Below are 12,809 nucleotides of genomic sequence, written 5' to 3' on the forward strand. Positions count from 1 at the left end.
CCACGATCGTGGTGATCCACAAGGAGTGGAGGCCCCGTGAGCGGGTCACATCCTATAGGCCTATCTCGCTCTTGAATGCGGAGCCCAAAATCCTCGCCAAGGTGCTGGCCAACCGGCTGGTCGGCGTGGTGGGCGACTTGGTCCACCAAGACCAGTCCGGCTTCATACCCCATCGTAACACGGCCCTTAATCTGCGACGCTTGCACGGGGTGCTCGCGCGTGTTCCGTTCGTGCGGGAACCGGCCATCTTGGCGTCCTTGGATGCCACCATGGCGTTTGATACGCTTGAGTGGCCATACATTTGGGCGATGCTGGCGAAGTTTGGCTTCGGACCGGGCTTCATCAGCTGGGTCAAATTGTTGTATTCCGGCCCATTGGCGCAGGTGGTGGTGAATGGACGAGTTTCGGCCCCATTCGCACTGGGACGGGGTACGCGACAGGGCTGCCCCCTGTCGCCTCTCCTGTTTGCACTGGCCCTGGAGCCCCTGGCGGAGTGGCTGCGGTGGCACCCTTCCATCCGTGGTCTCCGTTGGACCCCCGAGCATGAGGACCGTGTGTCCCTCTACGCTGATGATATCCTTCTATATCTTGCCTCCCCGCGTAAATCACTGATCGTCCTAGTTGATGTTTTGCGCTCATTCGGTCGCAACTCAGGCCTCGTCATCAACTGGGCGAAATCCTGTGTATATGTGCTTGCCGGGGAGGCTCCGGTCCTACCACGGGACTGTCCGATCCAGATCGCCTCCCAGGGGTTTCGGTACCTGGGTATATATATTACTCTGGACCCGGAGGCCCGCTACGAGCGGAATTTGCTGCCCCCCCTCCAGCGCTTGAAGGAGGACGTGGTGCGTTGGCGGCGTCTGCCGCTTTCGCCGCTTGGCCGAGCGGCCTTGTTTAAAATGATGTCGTTGCCGCGCTTTCTGTACGCTCTCCAGAATACTATGGATTTGGTCCCGGCGCGCTACTTCCGAGAGGTGGAGAGTTTGCAGCGTCGCCTGTTCTGGGACGGGAGGCCACGTATCGCCTTGGCTAAATTGACGCTCCCGTGGTACGATGGGGGGGGTTGCCCTCCCGGATATTAAACGGTATTACTGGGCCTCCCAGCTAGCTGCGATTAATCATGGCCTTTACAGGCCCGCCCTGAACCCGGCATTTGAAATGGACAAGATGCTCCTGCCCGGTGGCGACTACAATCGGGCGCTTTACTCTGGCGCGCCGGACCCTCGCCTGACGGGACCGACGCATGTCATGGTGCGTGTATGGCACGCGGCTAACGCAGCTATGGGGTGGAAGGACCGTTTGACCCGGGCGTCACCGCTATATGCATCGGCGAGGCTGGGCTCCTTGTGGACCTCGAAGGGCTTCGAGAAATGGGACACGATCGGCATCAGCACAGTGGGAGATCTCTGGACGAGGGGGGGATTCAAAACTTTCGAGATGCTGCAGACGGAGTTTCAGTTGCAAGGCAGTGAGTACTTCCGGTACTTACAAGTTCGCCACGCGCTGGGCTCCGTCTTCCCGGATGTCGCGTCCATTCCGGAGTCTTCCCCCCTGGAGGACAGAGTGCTGGATGGCCATGTCCCAGACAGCACGATCTCCCTCATATACAAAAAACTGATTAACGACCGATCGGGCCTGCTGACTGGCCTCCGCGAGGCCTGGGTTGCCGATGGGCTGGAATTGGACGACGAGGACTGGATGTCCGCGGTGGCTTCTCCGAAGGAGGTGGCCATCCCGGCTCGCCTTCGCTTCGTCCAGCTTAAGATCCTCCACCGGGTCTATGTGACGGGGCCAAGGCTTCTACGTATGGGCCTAGCTGAGGATGGACTGTGTAAGCGTGGCTGTGGTGCTTTGGCAACTTTCTTGCATATTCTGTGGGAATGCCCAAAGGTGGAGCGATTCTGGCGTGGTGTGCATGAGGTCCTGCGAGTGGTTACGCGTGTCGTGCTGTTGCCTGAAGCGAGGAGATGCTTGCTGAATGTGTGGGAGCCAACTGACTACTCGGTTCCGCAGACGCGGTGGGTGACTCTGGGATACATGATCGCTAAGCGTGACATTGCTCAATTGTGGGGATCCCAGAGGCCTCCGGCGGTGTCGGCCTGGAAAGAACACATGGATTGGTGTATGTTTCGTGAAAAGGTGGTGTATGTCGGAGGGGTAAGCCTGGGGCGTGGGTGAAAATCTGGGGCCCCTGGAACGCCTATCGCGGGGGTATTTGCGAGCCGCCGCTGCTGCCGGCTGCTTCACCAGCTCCGTCCCCCTAGCCGACCCCCTCCCCCAGCCATGGGCACGTGGTTCCCCAGTCCCTGATCTGTTCTCATTCCCCTCTTCAGAGTTTGGCGATTGGTTGGGGTCCCCCACTTAAGGAGCGCGTGCTGTCACTTGGGATTGCGGGTTGCCTTGTGGGTGTGGTTGTTTTTGTGTTGTTGTGTTTTGACAAAAGGAAACCGTATTGTTGGTTCGGAGTTATGTGGCCTGCACTACTGATATCTCCTGATTTACTCTTTTCGCACCGCCAAGAGATTTTCCTGTATGTATGTTATATGCTACTGCTACTCTAGCGGCCGGCCAGAAGGTTGTAGGCCCATACTTGTAACTATTTGAGATTGTAATAAACGGTTTCAAAAAAAAAAAAAAAAAAGAACAAGAATGAAAGATAAAGACCTAAATGCTGGCTGCATCTATTTTGTAAAGATGCAGACATATCCACTGGAAAGCAAATTAGATCAGAAGATAAATTTACAAAACCTCAAACATCCAGCAAACTGGACCCATCAGCAAGTCTGATCAGACCCAGAAAACTGTAGTGGGGGAAAGGTCCCAGATTATTGGTCACTGAACTATCTGTCTTGAACGGGCTCCACTGCCTCCTTTATGAGGCTATATTTTATTATAAAGTGGAAAAACCTACCCTAAAAGGTTGCATTACATTTGTGTTTCCTTGTCTCAGGTTACCAAAGGTTACATGTCAAGAGCGCCTCTTAATGAGAGCAGTTGGAAACAAACTAGACAAAAAGGTTTCACAAACCGAGCTAGGAAAATAGCCTTCCAGTGCTAGGAAAAACAGCCTTCCAGGTGATTCCAGATCCCTTGATTCTTCCTCTCTATAATGGACAACTGCTTTGAAATTGCCTGTAGCAGCAGGCACAAATGAAAAATCTCCTTTACAAATAACTGTCATTTTTAAGAATGTTGTGACCTTGTAAGCGTGAGCGCTTCTGCTGTAATAGCTCTGCCCTCACCTGTGTCAACAAACAGAATAGTGTGTATAAATATATATATATATATATATATATATATATTCTGACATCCAAAGTTGTAGGCAAAGCATGAACTAACAGATAAAACAACGTGTGCTGTGACGAAGGGGAAGCAAGAACTAGGAGTACCTTAAGTTAGACTAATAGGAGCAAGACCTCTTTCTAGGATTTGAAGGTCATTTTCCTTACTTGGTCATCATGGATCATTCTCCTTCTAACTTGTTGAAATTCACAACTGACCGCTCTTAATTCAACGCTGGGAAAAAGCAAAACAGCATATGCGTGCCTTGCCTTCAAACAAATATACTGAGCAAAACACATTCTGGATGAATGTAGGCTTTTCTCTGAAATGTGTATCCAGAGAGTAATAATTTCAAGAAATGTTAAGTGGCACATTTTGCTGTCTAGAAATATCTGTAATGGAAGCATGTCTTAGGAAGGTGACCAGGGAGGTCTTGCTCTATAGGAATGATCATGAATCCCCTGAGGAGCTCGAAGTCATCTAATGTTATTAGTCCGCGACCTGCAAAAACCCATCCTCCTAGCAATAGTAATTTAAGCCACTTGGTGCCTAGATAAAGACTATAAAGAATCATGAAACAGATTCTCAGAGAACCTAAAGGGGTGTGCTTTTTCCAGGTAAATTCACAGTCAGGGTATTGAACGTCCTTTAAAAGGTGGGTCTGAAATCTATCCTTTGCATGTTCACACAAGAGGGGCACTTCATAAAAAGTGCATGTATTACAGTGAGGTAATGAGTACCAAAAATGCTAGTTTCCAGTCAGAATGTAATGGAAAATAAAGTAGATTAAAAAGGGTTCTTTGCAACTGGGAATAAAGAGAAAAGGGCAAAGCTCAGTACTCTGGGATGCTTTCATTGCCAATGATCGGAGCCGGCATTGACAGGACAGCGCAGACTTTTGTCTGTTAATCCTGCTAGGAAGCTTGAGTGGAGCTTGAGATCGAGAAAATGTAAGTCGGAGAAGTCTGGCACCACTTTCCCCTGGCGTAAATTAATTTTCAGCATTCTGATTTAGCTCCCCTCTGTTCCAGGCTTTATTTAAACATAAAAAGAAAGAAAAGAAAGATAAATGATACACTCTAATTATTGACAGCAGAAGGGTTTGCAACAAACTTATTTTGGAGAAAAGAGATTATCTGATAAAGTGCTTTGGGATCTGGCATATAGTTGGATTTTTCAGTGCTTATGGATGTCAGTAATGATGTCATGATGGAGACCTGTGACATCCCGTACGAAAAGACTAAAACATTTTTTACCAATAGTAGACAACACAACAAGTTAGACAGCTCAATTTCCTTCTCCGGTAAATGCATATATATAAAAAAAAAAAATCACAAAAAAAAAAAAAAATCAACAATTTCCGTTCCTTCGTAGCAAGTAAGCTCTACATGTCTACATTAAAAAGATATGAAGGTAGAAAAGAATCTTAGTTGCAGGCTAAGACTATGGCCGAACACTATATCTGAAAGCATCTAACATCTTGGCCAAGGAAGAGAGAAAAAAACCTTGGTTTTCCAGGCGTGTGAAGATATGCACTCTCACCTTCACAATTAAACCACTACATCTTTATATACTAACCCTACAACCAGAAATTCACACACTGGAATTCAAACTAATGTGACAAGACAGCAACACACTTTAAAATGCAATAATAGAGACAGTTAAGTATAACCTTATTAGGAATACCTATAAAGTACGAAAACAGCCAACCACGTAAGATCAAATAAAGGGAAAACAGTGAGGGAAAGAACAGATAAAATAAAGAGTCCCAGGTTTAGTTAGCAGGGTACAAAGAAAGCAATACAAGTTTCTAAACTAATCCCTTAGATGACCATAGAGGAATATGGTTGACTCGCTTTCTCTTGAGACTGGTTGGATGAACACACGTTTGACCTAACTGCCTGCAGAGTCTGCCACAACCATTCCCAACCTACTTGAATGACAAATGTCCGGTTCAAATACTGTTCCAACCTAAACTCCTGGCAAAGAGCAGAGGTGCTCACAAGTTACTTCAAGTTAACTCCTTGAGAAAAAGAAAAGAAAACAGTCAAAAGCCAGGAGCCCACAAACCTTATTGGGTTGAAGACAACAGGAGACACAATGCTCATATACACTGCAACAGCCATTTGGCAGGCAGCTCTTGCAGCTGTGCAACTGAGAACTTGGCACATTGATGTTGCAGCAGCCATTTGCCAGCAGCTCTTTCCTCTCACATACGTAGCCTGATGAACATAAAAGAACAGTTATTTCAGTGGGCAAAAAACGAAAAACCTTTAGTTTTTACCCATAGGTTGTCAGGCAGAAGCAAAACGATTTTTAAATTTAGTTTTCAAAACGCTCCCTGGCCAACCAGTACTTTTCATAGGAAATTAATGCTAATTAAACAAAAGATATGCAGGAAATAGAAAAATGTTTTAACATCTTGAAAAGAATTGGACTTTGAAGAGGCAATTTAAATAGTGAAACATTGATTTTAACAGAGTATGCAAAATATGCTCTTCATTTCATCGTTAGCAAGAAGCCTACGAAATGAATAGTTACATAGCTGTAATCATAGTTGTCCTCTAGGGGAAAATCACCATTATAGTCATAAGAACTGAATTTTCCCTTCCACATCAGTCAAGCGGGGGCCCTGAAAAAACAAAAAGTGGGGACTCCAAAACGGCAATATCCCCATGCAATTTTGCAAAGGCGAATTGAACAGCGATACTGCTGTAAGAGCTGAACAGAATTAAACTAAATTTGGCAGAATGAAAGGTCATAGTCCAGAAAGTGTATTTCTTTCAATTTGGTGTAAATCCTTTCGGTATTTGTTGACAATTTAAGATTAACCCCTTCGCTGCTAGGCCTTTTCCACCAGTGTGCTAAGCCTTTTTGGGCTATTTTGGGTAGTGCGCGCTTAGGCCCCTGTAACTTTTTGACCACACAAGGTATACATGCCAAATGTGCGTACTTTTCTTGCAACATCATGGGGATTCTAAAGGTACCCAGGGTTTGTGGATTCCCCTGGAGGGGTCCCAGAAATTAGCCAAAATACAGCAATTTTCTTTTTTTGTGTGGAAAAATGGGAAAAACGGGCTGCAAATGAAAGCGTCTGGGTTCTCTCTGCAAATGGTATCAAAAAAGGGTTTGTGGGGCTGAAATCACAATTTTCACAGCTTTTAGGGAATTATAGACTTTTGTCAGAAAACCAATATTTTTTTACACAGTTTTGGCATTTTTCTGGGACATAGCCTATTTCTGCTATTTTTTGTGCTTTCAACCTTTTTCCAGTTAATGGTAGAAATGGGTCTGAAAGCAATAATGGATCCTGGAAAGCTATACAATTTTGAAATGTAGACAAAATTCTGAATTCAGCAAGGGGTCATTTGTGTAGATCCATCAAGGTTTCTTTATAGAAACTAACAGTTAAATATAGGAAAAAATGAAAATTAGTTGAAAAAACAGCCTTTTGTGTCAACGTTTTCACCTGTAACTTCTTCTAATTATGACAGCTCTTTGAAAGCAATATACTGTTACATCTGCTGGACGTTCCTGGTTGTGGGGATATATAGGACTTGTAGGTTCACCAAGAACCCGACGAACCCAGAGTCAAAAACTGAGCAGCAATTTGCAATGGTTTTTTATTATGTTCCGGGTATATAGCAATTATTGTGGGGAAATGTATCCCTGGAAAAATCGGTATGAAAGATACCTATGTATTTCTGAAATGGGAACAAATTATAGAGTTTAGAAACAGTACATATTTGCACATTTTCGAAATTGGGAATACTCATACTAGCATGAGAATTATCGGTCATTTTTCAAAATGACTTCTTTTTTACACAAAGTCTTTCATTTGGAAGGCAGAAATGCATAAAAAATCAATAGGTAATAACAGTTGCTTTACAAATCTGAATTACCCCAAGTCTCCCAATAAAAATGGTACCTCACTTGTGTGGGTAGGCATAGTGCCCACAACAGGAAATGGCTCAAAACCCAACGTGAAAACACAACATTTTCACAATGAAAATGTACCCTTTTTTTGCGAAGTGTCTAGCTGTAGTTTTTTAACACTAGCTCTGCCGGCACCTAGTGAAATGTTGCAAACCTATACATTTTTGAAAACTAGACTCCCAGGGGAATTCAGGATGGGGTGACTTGACTGCCTCCCACCAGGGTCTGTTACCCAGAATCCCTTGCAAACCTAAATAAGTGTCCAAAAAACATATTTTCTCCACATTTCTGTGGTGGAACGTTCCGGAATCTGCGTGGATCCACAAATTTCCACCCACCCCGCATTCCCCAAAGTCTTACGAGAAAAACGGTACCTCACTTGTGCAGGTCGGCCTAGTGCTCGCGGCAGGAAACGGCGCAAAACGCAACGTGGTCACACCTCAATTTCGCAGTGAAAACTGACCCTTTTTTGGCTAAGTGCCTAGCTGTAGTTTTTGAACCCTAGCTCTGCGGGCACCTTGGGAAACTTAGCAAACCTATACATTTTTGAAAACTATACACCAGGGAGATTACAGGGAGGTATGGCTTGCATGGATTTCCCAAAGTTTCTTTACCCAGAAACCCCTGCAACCTCAATTGTAGCTGGGAAAAAAAAAAATCACTTTTTTCACACATTTTGGTGTGGGAAAGTAGTGGCATCACCGGGCTCACTCAAATTTCCCACCACCCAGTGTTCCCCCGGGTCTCCCGGTAAAAATGGTGCCTCACTTGTGTGGGAGGCCGAAGTACCCGCGACAGGCAAGGGCCCAAAACATAGTGAGGCGAAATCAACATTGCCTATCAAAAAATGTTTTGGGCTCTTGCCGGTCGCGGGTACTTGGGCCTCCCACACAAGTGAGGCACCAATTTTACCGGGAGACCTGGGGGAACGCTGGGTGGTGGGAAATTTGTGTGAGTCCAGTGATGCCACAACTTTCCCACACAAAAATGTGTGAAAAAAGTGATTGTTCCAGCTAAAATTGAGGTTTGCAGGGGATTCTGGGTAAGGAAACGTTGGGGGATCCACGCAAGCCATACCTCCCTGGAAGCCCCCGGGTGTCTAGTTTTCAGAAATGTATGTAGGTTTCCCTAGATGGCCACGAAGCACCGGGCCAAAAACCTAGGTGACCCCACTTGCAAAACCAGGTGGTTTTGCTATAGGCAATTTTGATGTCGCCTCACTACGTTTTGGGCCCTTGCCTGTCGCGGGTACTTGGGCAAACAAAAACATGTGAAGAAAGTGATTTTTTCAGCTAAAATTGAGGTTTGCAGGGGATTCTGGGTAAGGAAACGTTGGGCGATCCATGCAAGCCATACATCCCTGGAATCCCCTGGGTGTCTAGTCTTTAGAAATGTGTGGGTTTGGTAGGTTTCCCTAGGTGCCGGCAGAGCTAGGTTTAAAAAACTACAGCTAGGCACTTTGCCAGCGTAATAGTTGGCTTCTAATGGGCTTTTTACCCCGGCGGGGGCAGATTGGGAGCTACTGCCCCCATCTTCCCCCCAGGGGGGGGCAGAAAGGCTGTAATTGTTGCGGGTGGGGCATTGGCATGCCAGTTTTAGGCAGCCCCCACCCTAATTAAAATTTGCCCAAAAAAATCCCTGGTGTCTAGTGGGCTTTTAGCCCTCCCCGGGGGGCAGATTGGGGGCTAAAGCCCCCATCTGCCCCCCAGGGGGGTCAGGAAGGCTGTAATTTTTGCAGGAGAAGGGGTGGAGGCATGGGCATGCCTGGTTTGGGCAGCCACCACCCTAATTCAAATTTGGCTAAAACAATCCCTGGTGACTAGTTGACTATTTCCCCTCTTCCCCCAAAGGGGTGCAGATTGGGGCTAATGCCCCCATCTGCCCCTCAAGTGGAGCAGAAAGCCTACTAGACGCCAGGGATTTTATTGAGCAAATTTTAATTCGGGTGGGGGTTGCCAAAAATGGGCATGCCAATGCCCCCACCCTAATAAAAATTTGCCCAAAAAAAAAAATCCCTGGCGTCTAGTGGGCTTTTTGCCCCCCCCGGGGGGGTGGGGGGGGGGCAGATGGGGGCTACTGCCCCATCTGCCCCCCAGGGAGGGCAGGAAGGCTGTAATTTTTGTGGGGGCATGGGCATGCCCGTTTTGGGCTGCCCCACTGTAATTCAAATTTGCCCCAAAAAGAACCCTGGCGTCTAGAGGGCTTTTTGCCCGCCCCGGTGGGGCAGATAGGGGCTAATGCCCCCATCTGCCCCCCAGGGGGGCTGAAAGTCCACTAGACGCCGGGGAATTTTTTTGGCAAATTTTAATTATGGTGGGGGCAGCCCAAAATGGGCATGCCAATGCCCTTACCCTAATTAAAATTTGCCCCAAAAAATCCCCGGCGTCTACTGGGCTTTTTGCCCCCCCGGGGGGTGGATTGGGGGCTGATGCCCCCATCTGCCCCCCAGGGGAGCAGAAAGGCTGTACTTTGTGTGGGGCAAGGGTGGGGGCCCTGGCATGCCCATTTTGGGCAGCCCTCACCCTAATTCCGATTTGCCCCAAAAAATCCCTGGCATCTAGTGGGCGTTTTGGGGCAGATCGGGGGCTACTGGCCCCATCTGCCCAATGCTGTCATTTTTGCGGGGGGGGGGGGGGGTGGGTCGGGGGCATGGGCATGCCCATATTGGGCAGCCCCCACCACTAATTATATATCTTTTTTTAATCCCTGGTATCTAGTGGGCTTTCTGCCCCCCCGGGGAGCTGATTGGGGGCTGCTGCCCCCATCTGCCCCCCCAGGGGGGGCAGAAAGACACACTTTGCAGCAGGAGGGGTGGGGGCATTGGTATGCCCATTTTGGGCAGCCCCTACCCCTAATTATAATTTTTTTTTTTTTAATCCCTGGTATCTAGTGGGCTTTCTGCCCCCCCGCCCGGGGGGCAGAAAGTCTGAGATGTTGTGGCCGGGGGGTGGGGGCATTGGCATGCCCATATTGGGCAGCCCCCACCCCTAATTATATATATTTTTTAATTCCCTGGTATCTAGTGGGCTTTCGGCCCCCCCGGGGGGACAGATTGCGGGCTACTGCCCCATCTGCCCCCCGGGGGGGGCAGAAAGTCTATATTGGCCCAAATGCATATGGGGGGAGCAAAGGCCCTTGCCCAAGGGGCCGCTCCCCCCTCCCTGGTGTCTAGTGGGTGGATCCCTGCTTGGGGATCGCGATCCCCAAGCAGGGATCCACTGGAGAGGGGTACCCATTGGAAAGGGGAGATTCTCCCCTTTCCAATGATAGCTCTCCCGTCTTTCTACGTGCTCAGGGGGCTGTGATAGCTCCCTGAGCAGGTAGAAAGTGAAACTGAAATGAACCTAAAGGTTCATTTTAATTTCGGTTTCTGTGAAATGACGACAGCGCGAGGTGCGCGCTGATCGTCCTTTCACAGAAACCAGGGAGGGGGCCTCGGAAGCTGGGGAAGCTCTTCCCCCAGCTTCTGAGGTTCTGGGGGAGAAAAGGAAATCCCTCTGCTGTCTGCAGCAGAGGGATTTCGTGCCCCTGTCTTCATGACGGAATGGTTCTGTCATGAGCACAGGAGCACCGATGCTCATGACGGAAGCATTCTGTCATGAGCATCGAAGGGGTTAAAATAAAAATAAAATATGTTGCGTTTTTGGACAGTTGGGTTCGCAGGACTCCTTCATAGAGCAGTGAATAATAAATGAACAGCTTCAGCCGACGCCCATGGTCTATGCTGGCTCCCTGGCCAGCACCTATTCTGTGTAAGATTAAGTAGTGTTTCAAACTAGACAAAAAACGGATATCCAACTGTTCTAGCAATCTCAAGTAACTTAAAATTGTGTGCTAAGGTAACTATAACTTCTGCCCTTGCCATGCACTGCTAATTACCCCACATCTTACATCACTAATGAATGTTCTATCACATCATTCATAACATCACTTCAACTTTTGAAATTACATCATTGATGACAAAACTGTGCATGTCCCTTATGCAAACGTTCATTTTGTCATTTTGTTCTTATTATAGGGCAACCCTGTTTTTAAATTGGATTGCTATAGCTATGAGTAAAAATATTTCAGGTCAAAAGACAAACTAGCTCTCTGTGTTAGCAAAGAAGACTTAGTTGTTTTCCACCCAACAATTTTCTTTTCAGTCCAAATGTATTTAACTTTCGTATGGCTTACTGATATTTTCTTTCTGCTAGCAAAGACCAACCGGATGTTCTTCTATCCAGACCTACTGCTGGACATGCCTTACTACCGGTTAGCAGTGGTGGCCGGCATGACTCGCGAGTGGCAGTGTGGGGGCGTTGTGTGATGGTGGGTACGGGGGAGCGTGAATTTTAACAATGGAAAATAAAACAAATTACAATTAGCTTGCCGCTGGCACTGGGTCCCGCATCTCAGCTCCTTGCTCCTGCTCTCCTCGTGGGACAGGAAGCCAGGAACAGCTAGGCTTCCCGTCCAATCACAATGCTGCAATGCAGCGTTGTGATTGGTTTTAAGCGTCCTGGTTTGACGCTCAACCAGGGAATAGTGGCCTGGGCTTATTCTCCATGCAGGCTGTAATGCAGCCTGCATGGAGAACGGGGAAAGTGTGTGTGACTGATTTGGGCGACCAAACAGTGGGCAAATCACTACTGCCCTGCTCCATGAGCAGAGCAGCCCCACCCACCCGCAAAGGAAACATAAAACGATAATAACTTAAAGTTACCATCATTTTATATTTCCTTTCCACTGCTCGAAATGAGTAGGCGGACGCCCCTCTGCCATAGCGGAGGAGCCGCCACTGTAGGTTAGGCACTGATGCATGGAAACATTTCTTACCTGGGACCATAATGTTCCATTATAATTTTCTCCATCAGTCATTTTAGTTATCAAGCATGTGGGGTGATGATATGTATGATGGTCCTATTACCCTTGGCAATTTTAGGAGTGTAAGAGGTATATTTCTAGCTAACTATACCAGTTATACACCCATGATGTCCATGGTTAACTTATCTTCTAGCATGTTAAATGCATGAAAAACACCTTAGATGGTGGCACTGCAATTACAGGCTTCAACTAGCATGACTACGTTACAGTGTCCCATCCCTCTCAGCATTGCTCAGGAGAAGTTCTGGAAATACACAAAAACGTAATGGGTTGTCCTCACACACCATTAGGTGTCATGCTTCATTATAGGACAACCTCGCTCTCCAAAAACCCAGTTTGATGGAGAGCGGGCCTACACCTGGAGACAGGGAGGCACGTCTAATTTAGAATGGGTTAGTGTTAACAGTGAATTAAAAAACGATGTGGCATCCTAAATCCGATTTATTAATTGGACAAACTATTTGGTATTAAAAAATGAAAATGCGAGGATAAGGGGAACTAGTAACCCATCACCACTATTCCTATCGTCAACATGTTTCTGCTTAGTGGCTCAACTGAGTCCGCTGCATTTTTCAGGACAAACAAACTGGCTTCTAATGTGGAAATTTTGTAATAAGAATTGCCTCGTTGGTAGGGTGACCTATGTCTACCCCATATCTGAAATGGTTCATAGATACCTGTAAATACATAAATGACTTTCTTAGATGCCATTATTAATGAAGGGA

The 12,809-nt window shown here is 47.1% G+C and overlaps 1 protein-coding gene across 1 annotated transcript in view; it reads right to left on the bottom strand.

Moving 5' to 3' along the window:
- SPRING1 (SREBF pathway regulator in golgi 1) overlaps positions 1 to 12,809 on the bottom strand; it is an 81,925-nt gene that overhangs the window by 19,049 nt on the left and 50,067 nt on the right. The window contains exon 4 of the mRNA XM_085633608.1: positions 5,353 to 5,504. Within this exon, the coding sequence (XP_085489734.1) occupies positions 5,353 to 5,504 (152 nt within the window). The remainder of the gene's footprint in view (positions 1 to 5,352; positions 5,505 to 12,809) is intronic.

This window comes from Triturus cristatus, chromosome 11 (assembly GCF_964204655.1).
Source record: "Triturus cristatus chromosome 11, aTriCri1.1, whole genome shotgun sequence".
Classification (NCBI taxonomy): Eukaryota; Metazoa; Chordata; class Amphibia; order Caudata; family Salamandridae; genus Triturus; species Triturus cristatus.